Below are 18,791 nucleotides of genomic sequence, written 5' to 3' on the forward strand. Positions count from 1 at the left end.
CTGTGACTGGTTTTCACTTCTGTTTTTTGTTCAACTTTTGGTGAAAATACAGGAACAATATTAAGGTTGTTTTAGATAGCAGGCCACATGTGTTTGTCAATCAATGTATATGATGTGCAGTGATGGGGCCATTAACAAAATCTAAGCAATAAACCCAGTGTAATCTCACAAGTGGAGTCTGGATTTACAAAATTTCTTTAATATAAAAAATATTTCGACTTAGCGATACGCCAAAGAGATGAGTACATTATCTCCAACCCCTAGGTCTTTATCTCCCATTGTCTGCAAAGTTGGGGCCAATGGAGATCAAATTTATCTATAGTTTCAATTTACTTTAAATTATTTTTGTTGTTAGCTTGAGCTGTTTTCTAAGAGGCTCCCTTTATTTTCTGAAAATTATTTCCCCGTCTACGGTAAATCGCTAAGTCTAACAATCTTTTAACCTCAATTCACATATAAATGCCATGACATGTAGACGTGTTTAGTACTTGAGAAGAAGATAAAGAGGTCAATTCACATAAAGTGAATGCAAAGAATAATTGGTAGAACTCAATCGAAAAAAGATCTCTTCAACGTGCAAACTCGAATACATTGCCCAACGAAATGATACATGGAAAGAAGGAAATTGGATGGGAATTACAACAAAAGATGAAGTTCAATGCACCTTCGAAAATTAATTTCCGCCATTGCCTCCCCAGTCTATACAAAACTACAATCACCTTGGAAGGTACTATTAGCAGATGTTGAGAAAACAGTAAATTGAAATGTAATCTTCAGCCCTAAAATCACTTGGCAGCTTCTAAGTCTGCTAGAGTGACTGCTGGTGAGTCTTGATAACCAGTAATCCCCATTATTCTTATCCGAGTAATCGGCTGCATCATTAACACAAATCAAATTAATTAGGAACAAGCAAGGACAAGATATGGTATTCTGTACAAATATCATTTTAAGAGGGCATGTCTCATGCAATGGCCGCAAGCTCATTAATTTAGAAATTTTTCATGTTGCTGGGAAATTAAACATATAGATAATATATGATAGACTATGGTGAATTTGGCAACCAAGTAGGTTAACATCAATCTACTCTATAGTTATTTGGATATCAATTAAAACAGTTCTTTCATACCTGTCTGTGACCAATGTTCCTTCTGTAGTTCTTTTTCTTCTTATACTTGAACACAACAACCTTCTTATCTTTCAACTGTGTGGGAATATAATATTGAGTCAAAAGAGATGTTAGGGAAACAAGGTACACACAGCGGAAACTAAAGTAGTGGAAGAATGATGTCTGACCTGCTCTTCAACAACAGCGTGGACTGCTGCATTTTGCACTACTGGTTTTCCAACCCAAGTACTTGTTTTTGTTCCCACTAGTAACACCTTGTTTAGGATGATCTGCAGAAGTTATCAAGTATAGATGTTTCAAACAAAAATCCTTAGTCATGGAACCTTGAACTAGAGTATTGCCAATATGCCCAGAGTAATCTTGACATAGATAAAATACTAAACTGACGAATAGTTCCTCTATTTTCAACTCCAGAGTAGCAAATATATGCAATGAGCATCCTCCTACCTCCTCATATTACCCTTATATCAAGTGTTAGTTTCCGCATAAAATAATTGTCAAATAGATGTATAAAAGACTATAGGCTGATGAGATGCAAATGTAAATGTTGGTTGACACTGATGCGTTTCAACATTATGGTTTGCATAATGGATTACTGGAAATATGCTAACTACATGAATAACAGAGTTCTCCTCCATCGCTTGGCTGGTACGAGGCTTCAAACACTTCACTTTGAGTGAGCTGTTTTTGTACAAGCTACATTCTTTTTTCACAGAATTTGATGCCAGTGATAGGACGAGTGTTGTCAAGAAGTCTAGACAACACATGTCCACATTCATTTGACAAACCTTTTTTAAATTGTTACTCCGGCGAGCATGTTTCACAATCTCACCTTTTTTACAATTTAGTTGTTTTCCTAGTACAGCCTTGAACATACATCAACTATGTTTTGACAATCCCACAAACTATGTACAAGCTTCTTTTTTTCCCTGAAAGAAAAGTTTGTACCTAGTTTGGGTGGAAAAGAAAGAAAAGAAATAAAGAAATGTTTTTAATTAAGTGGTTCTCCTAGTACAGCCTTGAAAAGACATTACCACTGTTTTGACAATCTCACACTGAGCTTGTACATAGTTTGGGTGGAAAAGAAAAGAGAAATGTAATATAGAAAGTATTTCTTCCATTTCTTGGTTCCAAATGAAAATGGAAAACAAGCTAAGTGCAAGGAAACTGTTTTTCCTTGGAGCCACAGATACTTTGGACCAGGAAAGCAAATTACCTTCCTGTTCCAGTTTTATGGAACCTAACAGGTAAAATGACTTCTCTTCCTTCCTCAACTTGTCCCTTTCCATTATCTTTTGCAAAGCATGCACTATCAACAAAACGCTTTAAAGATGTAAATGGATCTCAAGATTTATTTTCCTTTGTTAAATCAAATCTTCCAAATGAACTTCACGGTCTTCATTGGTCAAATATGCAGAGAGAAACTAACGCTAAGTACTGTAAAAGTGTCGCAAACGAGCATTATTTTGAGAAAATGCTGCAGGCAAGCTCTGTTTAATTGTACACCAAAGGTTGCTATGAGATAGGGAGAAGAAAGAAAGCACATAAGTAAATCCAAGGCCATAGGGGAGTAACAAGATTTTAGAAGCTAAAAGGAAATAAGTTGTAAATCAAGACAAGACCAAAAAGTATTCCCACCTTGTCATTGACATTTGCACCTTTAAGTCTCTGGGTGTAGATATACCGCCCAGGAAAGACGATATATTGCCGAGATCCGATCTATCAATAATGAGAGGAAAAATTAACAAGCTGCTTAATGTATCAGGGACAAGCCCAATTAAGTTATTGTAGGGTAGTATGATGTTCATTTAAAAAGGAAGAGAAAACAAAATAAAACATCAAGAAGGATGACAGCTAGAAGACTTGAAAATCATCAAATTTAGCAGCTCCTAGCACTAGCAAGAGAGTGTATGTTCCACAAAGAGAAGAAATTATACATCAAATAAGTAGTCGTATGAATGTTTTCTCCAGTTAATTATAGCAGTTCACAAGTAAAAAGATAAAAATTCACAATATGGTAACCTTGAAATCAAACTTAATCCAACAATTACAAGACTTGTACATAAACATACACGCGGCCTTGCACCACAGATTTGCATACTTGAATAGATATGTATACCCTCTGACGAGTGATTAAAACTTAATTTTAGTACTAGGTTATAGTTATATATATATATATATATATATATATATATATATATTTTAAGTATAGGTTATAGTTATATCACTTACAATCTCCAATATGAACCCCTTTAGGACTAAACTACAGGAAATACCTACCACAACAGATGGTCCACTTTGAAAAAGAAATTATACTTTAAAAAAAAAGCATAGACTGAGATTTATGAAATTGGATAGTGTCCATAACACGGCATAAAGGATATACCATGTACTAAATCTCTGTCATGTGTTCAGCGTAACTACAGTTTTTCCCGTTAAAAAACCTACCCAACTCCACTGCGGAAAATACCAAGGATGCAAAAGGTTAGTTCAGCTTATTTGGCATGGACTATGCCAAAATTGCTTGTAGCAGCATAACTGCCAAGTCCACATAACACAAACACTTAGACATGTATATTGTTTCTTTAAGATACCCTAAAAGAAAATGCTAAACCTAAGATTGGCTGAAATGGCATAGACATATCAATAACAGAAACGAAGCAGCTCCATTTTAACACTCCATGTTATCACAATATACACCGTAAGGCAGCCTTGATGTCTCAATAGTACTTCAGCAAACTTAGAATTTGAACAAAAGTACATTCAGTCTAAGGAATACTCTTCATGAAATATGTTCTAGACCGGAAATATTTTACCTCAGAAAATCATTGTTTTTTGGTTCACATTTTCTAGTATTTGGTTGGACATACAAGGCGTAGTATGGTATGAAATTCTGCTTCTGTGATATTTTTCGGTATTAAAGGTTGACAACATGTCAATCCTGAATCAAAGTTGTAATTTTTATATAGGAAAATGACCTCCGCCCATAAGTAACGAACTCATTATCCCTTTTTTAGAACACCTTAAACAATTCAAGGTAACCAAACACTCAACTTTTCATCTGATAAACAAAAGTTCCTCATTTAATTTGCAATTAAATCCAAATTTCACTCCCGATAGTGAATTCAAAACAGACAGAAAAGTATACAAAAATATGCATAAGAAAGAAAGATAATCACCATAACAACAGCAAACACTTCTTCTCGTTTAGGTTCCAAGCTGGAGGAGGAGGCTTCCACAGCTGGGACAATTACAGGCTCTTCTGATTCAGCTACAACTTCAGCAACTGAAGCTTCAGATTCTGAGAATTTGGGCACAAAAGAATTGGGTTTAGAGGAACGGAGACTGAGAGCAGAAAGTGAATGAGATAGAAATGTAACATTGGAATTTGCTTTAGGAACGGAAAGGGTGTTGAGAAAAGTTTGGTTCTTGGATAGTACTGTTGTTGAGGGCGAAGAACACAGTGAAAGGGTAGCCATTGTTGGAGATGAAGAGAGGTTTTCTTGGTATTCTGCGAGTGTGTCTCAATTTTATCTATGAAAAAGCCTATCCTATCTCCAGTGCAGCAGTTGTTTTCAAATGACCATTTTACCCTTAAACTCCACTCTCTCTTTTTTTTTTTTTTTTTTTTTTTGTAAAAAATAATAGTAATATTTAAATGGTATAAATTTGAATATGTGCATATTAATATTCTTTTTTCGTATGTGTATTAATGTTCGAAATTACGAAATTCTTAATCATATAATACGATCATTTAAGTGAAAATAGCACGGGCTAGCTAGTTTTCAGACTAGTAATCGAAAAGTAGTCGGTGTTTGCAAAGTTATGAAAAATATTAGAAATAAAATCTGGACAAAAATATTCTAACTGAAACACAAAAAGTTCCAGCATAATATGTTGGATTATGGAACTCTTGCATATAAAATTCCAACATATGATGCTGGAATTTTCTATGTTTTAAAGGTATTTCTGTTTAGATTTTATCTTTACATAAAAAAGTGACTAAATTTTAATTACTTTTGAAACTATGACATTTTTTAATTACCGGTTGCAAATCAGGCTATTCCTAATTTTTCTCGTCATTTACCCACTTGAAGCCATCATATTTGAATTTGACTTGAGGTTAATTATGTGTGTGTCACATATGGATTTTGCAATTACACATTCCTCACAATTGATTGCAATTGCTCGATATTGATATGCACTTAGGTAATGACAAAATATAATATAAGTGAAAAGGATATATTATTATTGTTGCAATTACCTTTGGATTTGGTCTTTGATTTTGTTTTTTTAATTTGAGTAAAGACGAGTATATTAGTAGGGATAAGTGTGTGATTTAAAAGATGTCAAGTTTTAGAAAATTTATAAATTGTTCGAAAATATTACTCTGTTCCGTGTTAAAATGAACTAAAAACAAACAATACGAAAGGGCTATAAATGATCATATAATCGGTGTAACTAGTTTAAATTTGGCGCATAGACATATGATTGATATGTACCTACAGTCACATACTCACATTCAACTCCTAAATTTACATCTATCTATTTTTTTTTCCTTTGGCTCTTTTTATTTTGGAACTAACCTTCTTAATTAAGAGTATATATCTCTCTTTTGTTAATTGTTTTCTATTTTCTTTATTATTTTCCATTTAATTTTGCTTCTCTTCAAGAATAATGGGAAAGGTCCAGATTATTGAATTGAGAACAAATGCAGTTATAATAAAAACAAACTTTCAAAAAAAAAAAAAGTAAATAGTTGGAACTACCTTAAGAAAAAAAAAATCTCATTCTTAGGGAAACAAAAAGTATTGATGTCATTTGTTATGGTAAATAAAGCTTGTACAATTGGAAATGAACTGAAGACATAAGGGAAAGAACATTGACACTAATTTTAGTGCTTTAACATATGACAAAATGATGAACAAGTGTTATTCAATTTCTAGTAACACCAAATGAATATAGACATAAAGAAGGTTTTTACAACACTCCTCAAGTACAGACAACAGTGATCTAAATTTGTGAAATAGAGGAGAAGCCCTCCAATTATATAGTAAGATAAAGCAGCAGCAACAATATTGTTTGCTACTATAGCACTAAACCTATCTAGCATGAGAAAATAATAGAGCACTAAGCTCCTGTTGGTTACAGTCCAACATTGTCTCGGCAAATGCAGCTCTACCTGCCTCTTCCCTGGTTTGGTTGAAAGCTCATGACCGCCCTCTATAGTCGATTGATCCAACGTTTTCTATCAGCTTGATCTGGTAAAGGATCACGCTAGGATCAGAGAGGCGAATACTAAACAAGCTAAACTTAATGTTTAACAATGATATCTAAGGAAAAGATGCATATATCAGAAGTGCAGTCTGAAATTTTGAATGAGACATATCTTTCCTTTTTCAAATTTATCGACAAATTGGATTGATTTTTGATAGAACAAGTAGTTAGCTAAAGAAATGAAATGGTAATAGAAACCTTCTATTGATTTTTCTCACTGTCATTTACTCCAAGAGCATCTGCCAAGTTAAAATTCAAATTGCCTCTCATAGTTCTGGCTGCAAATCCTGTATTTCCCTTCTTCATCATTGTCGCAAATTCTCCATAATCTATACGTCCATCCTGCAAAACAGAAATTGATATTACCTTGGTTGTCCTTAGAAATCAGATCAAAAAAGTAAATAAATAAAATACTGAAAAGCTATATTGGACGAGTTAGTTTTTCTTCTTACATTATCTATGTCAATCTCTTTAATTATGTCATCCAATTTAACATCACCGAGGCCAAAATCTATGCAGGCCTGTTGAAGCTCATCAGTTGTGATATAACCACTGCCATCTTTGTCAAAGTAGGAGAATGCAGCAAGCAGATTCTCCTCTCTCTCCATCTTATTCAAATGCAGTGTCGCGGCAATAAATTCACCATAGTCAATTGTGCCACTGTTGTCAATGTCAGCCTGCAAAAACATATCGCACCTTGTCATTTTGCTACTTATTTGGAGGGACTAAAATCATTGGATTAAGTTTCCTACTCGCTCTCTCAAATCATTGTATCCAATAAGGTCAGGAAACTAATCCAACAATCAGGTAAGATCAAGAAACAGTAACAAAATGGCTAATGCGTACGCCTTTATCTGAAAGGTATAACTCGACTAAGCATTTCATTGATCGTTGTAGATTCTGAACCCAATTAAAATGGAAAGTACCGCGTTCATCAAGGCCTTGATTTCAGACTCCACAAGGTCAGATCCTACTCTTTTCAAGCCATCTTTCAGTTCGTCATATGTGATTGTCCCGCTGTTATCTGTGTCAATCATTTTGAATAACTGCTTTAAGCCTCCTATTTCTTCCTCTGAAAGCCTTTCTGCTATGACCTGTTAGTATAGAGTGTTTCAATTATCAGAAATCAACGCATATTCTGGAAATTGAGATACAAAATAAGGATCTCAGTAACATAAGATTCCAAGAACTTCTCAACAATCCAATATTATGTTTTTAGTCCCCAATGGTAAAGAGCTTAAAAACATTAATTAGCAGCTGATAATCAAGCTGTGGTGGTGCTCTACACTTGACACTCGAACAACAGGTCATGCGTAATTCATGCTTTTAATGTTTATCATACTACTATAAAGAAGAATATGCACACTGATTTACGAAAATATCTGGATAACACACAAATATATCTAGAAATAATATAGTGAAAAGATCTAGTATATCTCCATTCTCTAATATCAATTTCAGACTGTTACACTTGTTTTTCTGATCCTAGTTAAGAATTTACGTATGTCACGTATCAGATATTTTTTTAATGCAAATCCAAGAAATAACTAACAGTGTTAACTGGAAAAAGAGTAACAGATTATATATAAAGGAAGTACATACTCGTAAAGCCATTTTCTTGAGTTTGTTCATGTCATAAAACTGCTTTAGGCGAGTTAAAACTGCAGATCCCAAAGGTTTGTCTGGAGCAGCCGCATCGTCCACAAGCCATGGATGACCTTGAGGAAAAGACAAACAAGTATTGATAATGAAACTACCATTTTCTACTACCTTGTCAGTTAATATTACCAATAAAGCAAGTGTGACTCACATAGGACTTCATGAGCAGTTATTCGCGCTTTAGGATCCCTATTGAGCATCTTTTTAACCAAGTCTTTTGCACTATCAGATATATGAGGCCAAGGTTCAGATTCAAAGTCTATCTTTCCTTTCAAAATCTGCTTGAAGATACCATTGTCTGTCTCTGCAAGTCCAGAAAGTGAAGAAAAACAAGAAATAAGGAAAAGAAACAGATGGAGTAATTAATTATCAACATTGTAAATTTACCAGCCCAAAAAGGAGGAACCCCAGATAATAAGATGTATAAGATGACACCAGCACTCCATACATCTATCTCAGGTCCATAATATTTATGCAACACTTCAGGAGCAACATAATAAGGACTTCCAACAACATCAGATATATAATGCCCTGCAAAACAAGATAGATGAGGAAAGAAGGCAAATAGTCTACAGTGATAATATTTAATTCCAGTATTTGTCAAATATCATATTAAGATTACTGGATATTTTCTCTTTAATGAGTAAATGTATAGTTGCTGCCATGTGACCAGGAGGTCACAGGTTCGAGACGTGAAAACTGCCTCTGGCATAAATGCAGGGTAAAGCTTCATACAATCAGAGGCGGATCTACCATGTGAAACATGGTTCACGTGAACCCGTGGTCCTCGGTTTAAAGTATGGATATGATGTACATAATTTGGAAAAAATAGATATATATACTTGATGGAACCCACGGTCAAAAGAGACTAAGTGGTGCACTGGTTTTGGTCTCTTATTTCCAATAGCCTAAGGTCAGGGGATCAAATTCCTTACCAACTTTTTGGTTTAATTTTTTTTTTTAAAAAGTAATAGTGAACCCATCCTTCAAACATCCTGGATCCGCCTCTGCATACAATAGACCCTCGTCTGACCCTTCCCCTACCCTGCGCATAGCGGGAGCTTAGTGCACCGGACTGCCCTTTTTATTGAGTAAATGTATAGAGAGTCAAATGACTAGTCAGTGACTTTTTTAAGATCAAGTAGTTAATGTGACTTTCCATGCTCGAGATTGAACTGTTATGAGCACAAAAAATGAAAATAATGTGTTTTTTGGTCCATTTGTAATGCCTAATTTTGATGTCTATGGAAATTTTATTAGCTCTTCGAACTCGCAAAAGGTGGCATGCTAATTACTTTCCAGAAAAGCTGTTGAACTACATAAATTTTAACATGTTAAAAGACAGAATGACTGAACTTAGCCATAAATCATTGGAACTAAAGTATAATAAGCACGGCGACAATAAAATTCAACATGATCCTTGAATTGCAGAGAAACGGCAGGCAGCTTATGAGAAATTTGATCTGAATAATGTGAAACAGAAACAGTACCTTGAATTTGAGTTCTGTTACATCCTATAGAAAGGTGATAAAAAAGTTGAAAAAATCAAAATGGACTATAATGCCAAAACCATTTCTAGCTAAAAGAAAAGACCATAATGAAAGCTGAAAAAAATCAAAAGGGACACATTGTCCTAATAATTCCATCCATCAAAAGAAACCAAATTCAATCAACAACAACAACAACAAACCCAGTGTAATCCCCATAAGTGGGGTCTGGAGAGGGTAGTGTATACGCAGACCTTACGCCTACCTTATAAAGGTAGAGAAAATGTTTCCGATAGACCCTCGGCTATCGAAAAATTACCAACAAAAACACGAATTAGCCAATGGAAATGAAGGTAAAAGAATGATACAAGAAACAAACCAGGCTTATAGAAAATGGACAATCCGAAATCGGTAGCCTTAAGGGTAGCATCTTCATCAGAACTATCAAAGAGGAAATTCTCAGGCTTTAGATCTCTATGCATAACACCAAGAGAATGACAAGCCTCAACAACCTTAACAATTGTCTTCATTAAATGTGCAGCTTTCCTCTCACTATAATGACCTTTTTGAACAATCCTATCAAAAAGCTCACCCCCTTTACATAATTCCATAACAATATGGACAAAAAGATTATCCTCATATGTCCCTTTGATTCTCACCACATTAGGGTGCTCAGATAAATGATGCATTATTTGAATTTCTCTCCAAACATCCTCATAATCTTCCCTGCATAAAAGTTTCCTTTTTGGGATTGATTTGCATGCATATTGAAGACCAGTTGCCTTTTCTGTGCATTGATAAGTTGTACCAAATTGGCCTTGGCCTAGTTTCTTGCCAAGAGTGTAATGTTCTCTTAATCTTGGTGTTTGGTAAGGGAGGACATTAGGAGATGGTTTTGCTGATGAAGCTATAGGAGGTCTCTTCTTTGCTGCAGCTTGTGCCATTGTTTTTGTTAGAACAATTTTGTTTTGTGTTTTGTTTTTTTACTTTGAAGAAATGGTTGTTGTTTCTTGATTTTGGAGATAGTGAGGAAAATTCTCAGTTTCTGTTTTTCTTTTCCATATGATAGATTGTTATTTGGGGGGATTAACAGTTTTCTTGATCTATGGTCAGGGTTTCCTGGCGGGAAATGTGGTGTAAGTTGACTTGGTGTTGTTGCAATGACAAAGTTGAGTGGGATTTGGAAATGGAAGGGAGACACGTCCAACATCAATCAATTACTATATATTTTTTTCTTTTCTATTTTTAGACTATTTTTCTTGAATTTCACTTATTTGCACTAATGGGAAAAGAATTGTTACATAATGTGTATTTTAACTTATTGTAGTATATTATTTGCTTTTCGAGAGTTGTGAGGGAAGCTTCGAGCTCATATTGGTCATGGGTTGGGAACGGGAATTGAATTCTATGAGACCGAATCCCCTGTTGTTCCTCAATAGCTTAGTGGTAGCGCAGTCGGCTATTAACCGATTAGGTAATCCGTTTTCTGTCTTTATTTCTATTGCATTTTATCTCATCGTATTTTACATGACTAATCTCACTTATTGTGTCCTATTTTACAGTGACTAATCTCACTTATTGTCGAGAGTTAACTATAAGTATCTTTTACTTTTGCTGTCAAACTCTTCTTTCTAGACCTAGTAATTTCATTCGTAATGAAGACGCCAACTATATCGCGCTATACAATTGATAAAAAGTATTTTTGTTTAGAACATCAAAATGGTATACATCAATAAAACATTGATGATTGTAAAATCTGTTTACTTTCCTCTTTGTGGAAATTTTTGAATCATCATGTGAAGGATTAGGGGAAAACAAAGTAAAGATTTTCCCCATCTAGAGTGAAGGTGAAATTTTTTCGCTTACCTATAAGGAAAACATAGATAACTAATTCTCGGTTTTTGGCACATAACTACTAACTAATCTTGCGACGTGACTTCCATCTATCTAAATTTTAGACATAAGGAAAAGTGCAGCACCATTTATTTTCATATAGTTAAAACAAGTATTACGACATTTTAAGTAGCACATTTACATTAGGGATACTCTTTCCCATACATGGTACAAGTAATATACTTTTTAAGTTGAAAACACCATAGAAACAAGCATAGATAAGAAGTCTAAACACATGATGTAAACTTGTTGGAGAAGAGGTCACAAGAGTTGCATTTCACACACGGCCAGTGTGCAACTGAACTGTTTGGCTTGGAACAACTTGTAGCACTCCAGGTTGCTCTGCAAAAGATCACATCTTAGTTAGGCTAGTCTGAGGGCATAAAACCCCCCCAAAAGAACACTGCTGAAAATCATATGAACGTATTTTTCAGGAGGGAACAAACAAAAGCTGATGCATTGTTGAGTTACAACTTCAGAATCAAGTAAATGCAACCCAAAATAGACACAATGACCATATTGCCTCATCGCGATTTGCCTTAACGTTAGTACTACCATCCACTTCAAGAATTGAGGATTTTCATCCAGAGTAAAGAACATATAAAAATGAGGCACTCAAAGTGCATTTTAGACATCCTAGAAAACAAAAATCCAAAATCACAGCCCTAAATGTCAAATGCAAAATGTTTTGTTGGACATCAAGGATGTAATTTTATAGATAAATCGATATGACATAGATACTTGGGAGAAGCCGTCCACAGCAAGTATTGTATCTTTGTAGCAAAGGGCATGCGCTCTAATGGAAAGAAAAATACAAACTCAACAGTTTTAGCAAGAGTTGCTGAATATCAAGCACCAGCTACATCAGCGAACCATGCAAACCTGCAATTTATTTAGTCTTCAAGAATGAAACCAAAAGAAAATAGCCTAGTATAACCTTGGACTTGCCCCTGTGATGATCTAGATGGTATGGACCACCGGGAGTAAGGGCTCTATGTATTGGAACTTGAATTTTTTATATAGATAAATGGAACTAATAAAAAGTTTGAGAAGTAATCCTACGTCTCTGGGCATTTCCTTCCAAAAGTGTTCCAATAATTGTACATCTGTCCTCATTCCTTGCATCCTTTTTAAGGTAAAGTTGAAAGTCATATCAATAGTGAACCATTCCTCTTATCCTTTTCACGTAAAGTTTAAAGTCCTTTATCAATGGTGAACCATCCTCTCATACTTTTTCATGTAAGGTTTAAAGTCCTATGTCAATAGCGGACCATCTTGGTCAATGGTGAACCATCCTCTCATACTTTTTCATGTAAGGTTTAAAGTCCTATGTCAATAGCGGACCATCTTGGTCAAGAACTAATGATTATGCTCCATATAAAACCACTAAACCTAACCTAAAACAACCCTTACCCCTCTCTAAGCACAAAAAAAGAAAGAAAAGACCCAAACCACTCTACAAAAATCGAGACAAACGATGCTTACTTTATCTTCTGACGGTTAAGACTATTAATGATGAAATGGCAATCATATTTTGAATCTCAAATTTAGATTAAGCAAGAAAAATAGAAATGTTACTTTTTTTCCTAATTCTCAAAGTACTCTTCCCAACCAGAGATGCTTTCCTACGTACCATTTCCGACGACCTCATCTCCCTCAACAAGAACCAAACCCCCGGCGACCAGACCCCAGTAAGTAATCCGACAGCCAATCATCCACGCGCCCCCACGCGCGAAGCAGACCCACTTTTCTCCGGTGAGATCTAAGCCACACGCCGGCGCGTGTGGCTTTTTCCGACCACTTTTCAGATTTTTTTCTTCACTCATCCCCTCATCCCCTCACCAGCCTTTTCCGACCAGACCCATACCATTTTCACCAAAATCCGACTACTTTGTAATCTCCGGCGATAGAAAACCACTTCGCGGACCACTTTTTCAATATTTTTTCTTCTCCCAACCTACTCTCCAGACTTCTCCGACCATTCCCATTACAGTTTCACCAAAATTCTATAACTTTTCTATTTTCCAGCGATCGAAGACAAGATTACGGCGACTTTCTAAAAGCTTTCACTGCTGATAATTTCAGATGCACTTCCTGTCTATCGGGAAAATCATAGAATGAGGGAGAACAATATCATCTATTTTGCAATGGGCTTCAAGTCATATAAAATTAGAGATGCTCAACAAATGCTGAACAATGGTTTGAATGGACAGAACGAGGAAGGAACCTAATCAGAAGGATTACATTAAGCAGAAAGACAATGGTGTGGTTATGCGAAAATCTAAAGGAAGCTTCGAAGGTGAAAGGAAATCATGTGAAAAGATGGAAAATCAAGGATCATTTCTCTGAAATTTTCTGTGCGAAGAACTACAACAAAGATAGTCGTTATATAACCATCATTAAAATCCAAGGCAGGGGAAGATCAATTATTATTGTTCAAGAGGCAGAATTTAATTCAGGTTGGTCAGATATTGCAGCAAAAATAGAAAGGTTCATTAATGGTGGAGTACGGAGGAATACCATTAGTGCTCCAAAAGTCATTGAAGAAGGACTTCTGTACTCAAACACAGTCAGAAATCATAAATGGGCAAGCAGAGGAATGAAGGAAGCGGAGGTCCAACAAGAAGGAGAAATTATTCACATTTCTGGAGATTTAACACACAATGCTTTGCTAGACAGGTGCCTGGTGGGATTCTTTCCCGAAGAAAGCTCCGAAATTGCAATTTTATTGGAAGTTTGTAAATGGTCAGCAAATCTATGGAAGCAAGCACATGGAATCAACATTTACGAGATGCAGTATGCTGATGATACTTTGGTGTTTTGTGAAGCTGATAGAGAACAATTGAAAGTACTAAGGGTGATATTCATTCTTTTTGAAGTCACTTCTGGACTACGCATAAATTGGTACAAAAGCTTCATTTATCCGGTAAATGAGGTAATGGAGCTACAAAGTCTTGCTGATATTCTAGGTGGGAAGGTAGGTCAACTGCCTACTGTATATCTGGGGATGCCATCGGGAGCTAAGAGCAAATCTAAAGGAATTTGGAATAGTGTGCTTGAGAAATGTGAAAAGAAGCTAGCAAATTGGAAGAATCAATATCTATCTATGGGGGCAGACTAACTCTGATTAATTCTGTACTAGATGTCATGCCTACTTATATGATGTCTCTATTTCCAATCCCAGCCAATGTAGCGAAGAGAATTGATTCTTTAAGAAGAAACTTCCTATAGGAAGGCAACAGTGAGAAGAAGAAGTTCCACCTGATTAATTAGAGCTCTGTGACAACTAGCAAAAAGGAAGAGGGACTGGGAATAAAAAACATAAGAGTTCGGAATCAGAGTTTGATGATGAAGTGGCTATGGAAACTTGCAGCAGATGAACAATCACTGTGGACGAAGGTTGTTACGGAGAAATACGGAACGGAAGGAAAATGGACAACCAAATCAGTGAGAAGCCCATACGATGCCAGCTTGTGGAAATCAATCAGGAATCTGTGGCCAAAACTAATTAACAAATCCAAGTTCAAGGTAGGAAATGGTAGGAAGATTTCACTGTGGGATGACAATTGGCTAGGTCAAGGACTATTGAAGGATCTCTTTCCTGACATATATTCTTTGAATCAACAACAAGAAGTAATATTACATGAGGCATGGACGAATCAGGGATGGAACCTTACATTCAGAAGATTGCTAAATGATTGGGAGATTGAAAGAGTAATTGACTTTTACAATACTTTGGAGCTATCTCGTGGTATCAACTCTAATCAAGATCTTATCGTATGACAAAGGAATAGGCTGGGGAAGTTTTCTGTTAGATCATGCTTACAAGGAATTCAACTTGTCAAAAATCGGGTTGGTTGTTGGCCATGGAAGATGATATGGAAAGTAAAAATTCCATACAAGGTTGCTTGCTTTACATGGTTATTGGCAAAAGAAGCAGTACTAACACAAGACAACTTAATCAAAAGAGGATTCTACCTGTGCTCTAGATGTTACTTATGTGGAGAGAAGGCAGAGACAATTAGCCATCTTTTTTTGCATTGTAAATTCACTGTACAAATATGGAGAATCTTCATCAGCTTACGGGGAATTTCATGGGCAATGCCGGGAAGAATTAATGATGTTCTAAATTGCTGGAATAAAGAGGGCAACCTTACTAGTTATAAAGAGAGATGGAGAATTGTTCCAGCATGCATATGGTGGACAATTTGGGAAGAGAGAAACCAAAGATGTTTTGAAGACAAGTCCAGTAACATCCAGAAGATAAAGATGAAATGTTTGGCGCTTTTCTATTTTTGGTGTAAAGGAAAGTTGTTGGAGGATCATGAATCCATTTTTGATGTTCTAGATTCCTTGTGAGATGACCAAGGATATTTAATGTTTATTTTTCTTTCTGGGCACTTTCCTTGTAAATATGGGTGACTTCACCTTTTTAGTGAAGTCTTTTTAATATATAAATATGTTACCTTCTCAAAAAAAAAAAAAAAAATGAAATGTTTATTATCACAAAATGTGTGAAAGTCTTCAATAGAACGTGAAATACTATGTTCAACCCTCAAATTGAATGCCAATTACTTCAATATACGAGCATTATGGCTGTGATATTTAAATTTGTCATACTAATTACTCATCGAAGAAAGAGATACTGATCAACCATATACCAAAATAGGAATCAATGATATTGAAAGAGAGAGAAAGTAAAAGCTTACTTGAGAGCTCAGAAACCTGCTCAGCAGTCAGCTTTGCTGAGAATCCACTAGCTGCATGCTTGTAACTGTATATCAACGCCTCTTTTGCCGCATCCTCACTTTTTGATTGCATAAGCGCACATAAAATATCAGGATCTTTACTCCAAAATTATGCATAAAAGAACACGTTTCCATACCAAAAAAAAAAAAAAGTAGTAGATGATACATATACCACACAATAATCATGATAATTACATACAACCGATAATTGGTAGCTAGCATTTTATATGCTTTTCCCTCCACCAAAGGAAACCCAAATGAACCTCAACCCATCATTCATTCATTCTACAAATACGGGATTGGTTGAAAAGTGGAATTTACTGCTTCAAGAAGTTTCATACTTTATTCAAATTAAGATCACAAAAGTCAATTTGACTTGTTTCTAATTATCCAAATTAACTTGCAAACACGAAATTGGTACGCACCACTAAATGTTCTTGAAGTTCGAGTATACATTACATCAAATATTATCATTTATAGAACTACAATAAATTTTACTTTAAAAATCTAACAAAATCCTTTACAATCAGACTACTCTTATAACTTTTGGAATAAGCCAATCACTTTGCCCCCTCGACCCCATTCACTTAAAAAAGGCATAGTATACACTCATTATAAGCAGCTGGTAAGGAGGAAAATATATCCTTATCAAAATATTTTTTTTCTTTTACTAATGAAATCACTTCTCTAATCATCTCTTAGTGTTTAGTTAGTCCTACAAGCTGAAGGATGTGGTAAGACAATAGCATTAAGGTATTTTTCAGCATTAAAGGTGGATACTAATATCTATGTGTTGGTTGAAACAAGCATATAAGTAAAACCGTCCCTTATTTTCTAACAAAACACTAGAAAAAGAATTCAAAAAAAAAAAGAAAAGCTTTTCTAGGACACATCAAAGATAAAATTGGATCTTGAAGATAAATACAAAGATAAAATCTTTCCACATGTGAGAAAAATTCAAATTTTAACTTAACAAACAACCAAATTGGCGAAATTGATAAGAAACAAGATCAATCCAAGTACCAACCAAACCCACAACCCCATATTTCTAAATTAAAATTCAAAACAGGAAAAAGAACAGAATTGAAGAATAATTCAAACCTGCCAAGAACAGAAGCTAGGGTTTTGATATGATACTCCTCAGCTTCTAGATCTTCAGGTTTCTCAGTGTATACTATATGAACTTTGGCTTCAATGGAGGGTTGTGAATCTACCATTGTTCCGATAGCTGCAATCAACAAGAAAAGCAATAGAATTGAAGAAAGTATTTGATCTTTCTGCATCACGTTTAACTACTATTTATAGAGCATAAGGGGTATTCTAGGATAATTATTGGGAATTTGAGAATTTTTATCTTAATCATTAAGTTTCAGAGTCCTTACTAGATGTCTTTTCTTGTTTATACTACTTTTCTTTCTTGGGATTTACGGACTAGATTGTCTTTGTCCATACACGGCATGTTGATTATTCTGGGGGTTGCTACTAATTTCTTAAAAAACGAAGGGGGAAAATGTAAATTAAGTGGGCGTTTGGACATGAGAAATGTAAAGTTCCCAAAAAAAAAAAAAAAGTGAAAATGGTATTTGAAATTTAGAATTGTGTTTGGACATGAATATCATTTTGGGTTATTTTTTAAGTTTCGTGAGTAATCTTAGTGAAGATTTTGAAAAACAATTTTTTTGAGTTTTTAAAATTTTCGAAAAATTCTGAAATGCTTCTTCAAGGGAAAATTGGAAATTGTTTGAACAAACGTTGATTTCGAAAAAAAAAAAGTAAAAAGTTTTTGAAAAAAAGGAAAAAATTTCTTATGTCCAAATGGGCTCTAATTTTCGCTTCACAAGTTGTACGTAGGTGATAATTTACATTTTGAGTAATAATCAGAACGAGGCGGATCCAGGATTTGAACTTTATGTGTTCAAATTCACAATTCTACCATATCTAATTTGATTTAATGGGTTCACAATTTATTATTTGTATATATTTAATATTTTTTTGAGCAAAAATATATGATATGAGGAAAGCTATGGGTTTAGTTGAACACATAGCTTCTACACTAAATACACCTCTGGAACCAGACATTCATAATGGAAACTAAACCCATAGCTTCTGCACTGGATACGCCTATGAAACCAGACATTCATAATTGACCAGTACTTTTATAGATACAACTAGTTACTTTAGCCCGTGTTGAGCCTCGGCCCAATTCTAAAAATTAAAGCTTACTAGAGTATTTGAAATCAGAAGAAATAATTATTTTCTTACTTTGAACTTCTATTTTACTTTTAAAAATATATATTTCTATAAGTTCTTGAAGTCCAACGGAGCCTTAGCGTGTTAATCCTTTTTGATCTATTTAAAATGTGAGATTTGTAATCTTGAAAATATGACAGATAATACCTGCAATAACGGGTAAAAGTGACGTGAATAGAGGCAAAGCCATAATTTCAACATTATGAGTTCTGAATATTAAAATGATAACTTCAAACACTAATAACTGGGATCTAAGTTTAATACATATTTAATTAATTTTTAATACAGATACACGATATCATAAATAAAAGTTATTGAGTTCCGCTTAACCTGTAGTCGGGCTTTTAGCTC

The 18,791-nt window shown here is 34.9% G+C and overlaps 3 protein-coding genes across 3 annotated transcripts; all 3 read right to left on the minus strand.

Annotated features, from left to right (window-relative positions):
* Nucleotides 1-523: 523 nt before the first annotated feature.
* LOC104234248 (large ribosomal subunit protein bL21c) lies at nucleotides 524-4,693 on the minus strand. The gene is made up of 5 exons (XM_009787790.2): nucleotides 4,306-4,693; nucleotides 2,765-2,845; nucleotides 1,294-1,395; nucleotides 1,127-1,201; nucleotides 524-872 (listed from the first exon to the last, which is right to left on the minus strand). The coding sequence occupies exons 1-5, from the start codon at nucleotides 4,603-4,605 to the stop codon at nucleotides 786-788; spliced, it is 645 nt and encodes a 214-aa protein (XP_009786092.1). The 5' UTR covers nucleotides 4,606-4,693; the 3' UTR covers nucleotides 524-785.
* A 1,330-nt stretch (nucleotides 4,694-6,023) lies between these two features.
* LOC104234246 (calcium-dependent protein kinase 11) lies at nucleotides 6,024-10,744 on the minus strand. Its single transcript, XM_009787789.2, has 8 exons — nucleotides 9,929-10,744; nucleotides 8,450-8,593; nucleotides 8,214-8,366; nucleotides 8,006-8,121; nucleotides 7,330-7,497; nucleotides 6,856-7,080; nucleotides 6,602-6,745; nucleotides 6,024-6,387 (listed from the first exon to the last, which is right to left on the minus strand). Exons 1-7 carry the CDS (start codon nucleotides 10,491-10,493, stop codon nucleotides 6,605-6,607), a joined length of 1,512 nt encoding a protein of 503 aa, XP_009786091.1. The 5' UTR covers nucleotides 10,494-10,744; the 3' UTR covers nucleotides 6,024-6,387; nucleotides 6,602-6,604.
* A 766-nt stretch (nucleotides 10,745-11,510) lies between these two features.
* On the minus strand, nucleotides 11,511-17,682 carry LOC104234245 (subtilisin-like protease SBT3.4). Its single transcript, XM_009787788.2, has 3 exons — nucleotides 17,292-17,682; nucleotides 16,152-16,249; nucleotides 11,511-11,784 (listed from the first exon to the last, which is right to left on the minus strand). Exons 1-3 carry the CDS (start codon nucleotides 17,471-17,473, stop codon nucleotides 11,720-11,722), a joined length of 345 nt encoding a protein of 114 aa, XP_009786090.1. The 5' UTR covers nucleotides 17,474-17,682; the 3' UTR covers nucleotides 11,511-11,719.
* Between the last annotated feature and the right edge of the window lie 1,109 nt (nucleotides 17,683-18,791).

The sequence above is a fragment of the Nicotiana sylvestris genome, chromosome 6 (genome assembly GCF_000393655.2).
Source record: "Nicotiana sylvestris chromosome 6, ASM39365v2, whole genome shotgun sequence".
Lineage (NCBI taxonomy): Eukaryota > Viridiplantae > Streptophyta > Magnoliopsida > Solanales > Solanaceae > Nicotiana > Nicotiana sylvestris.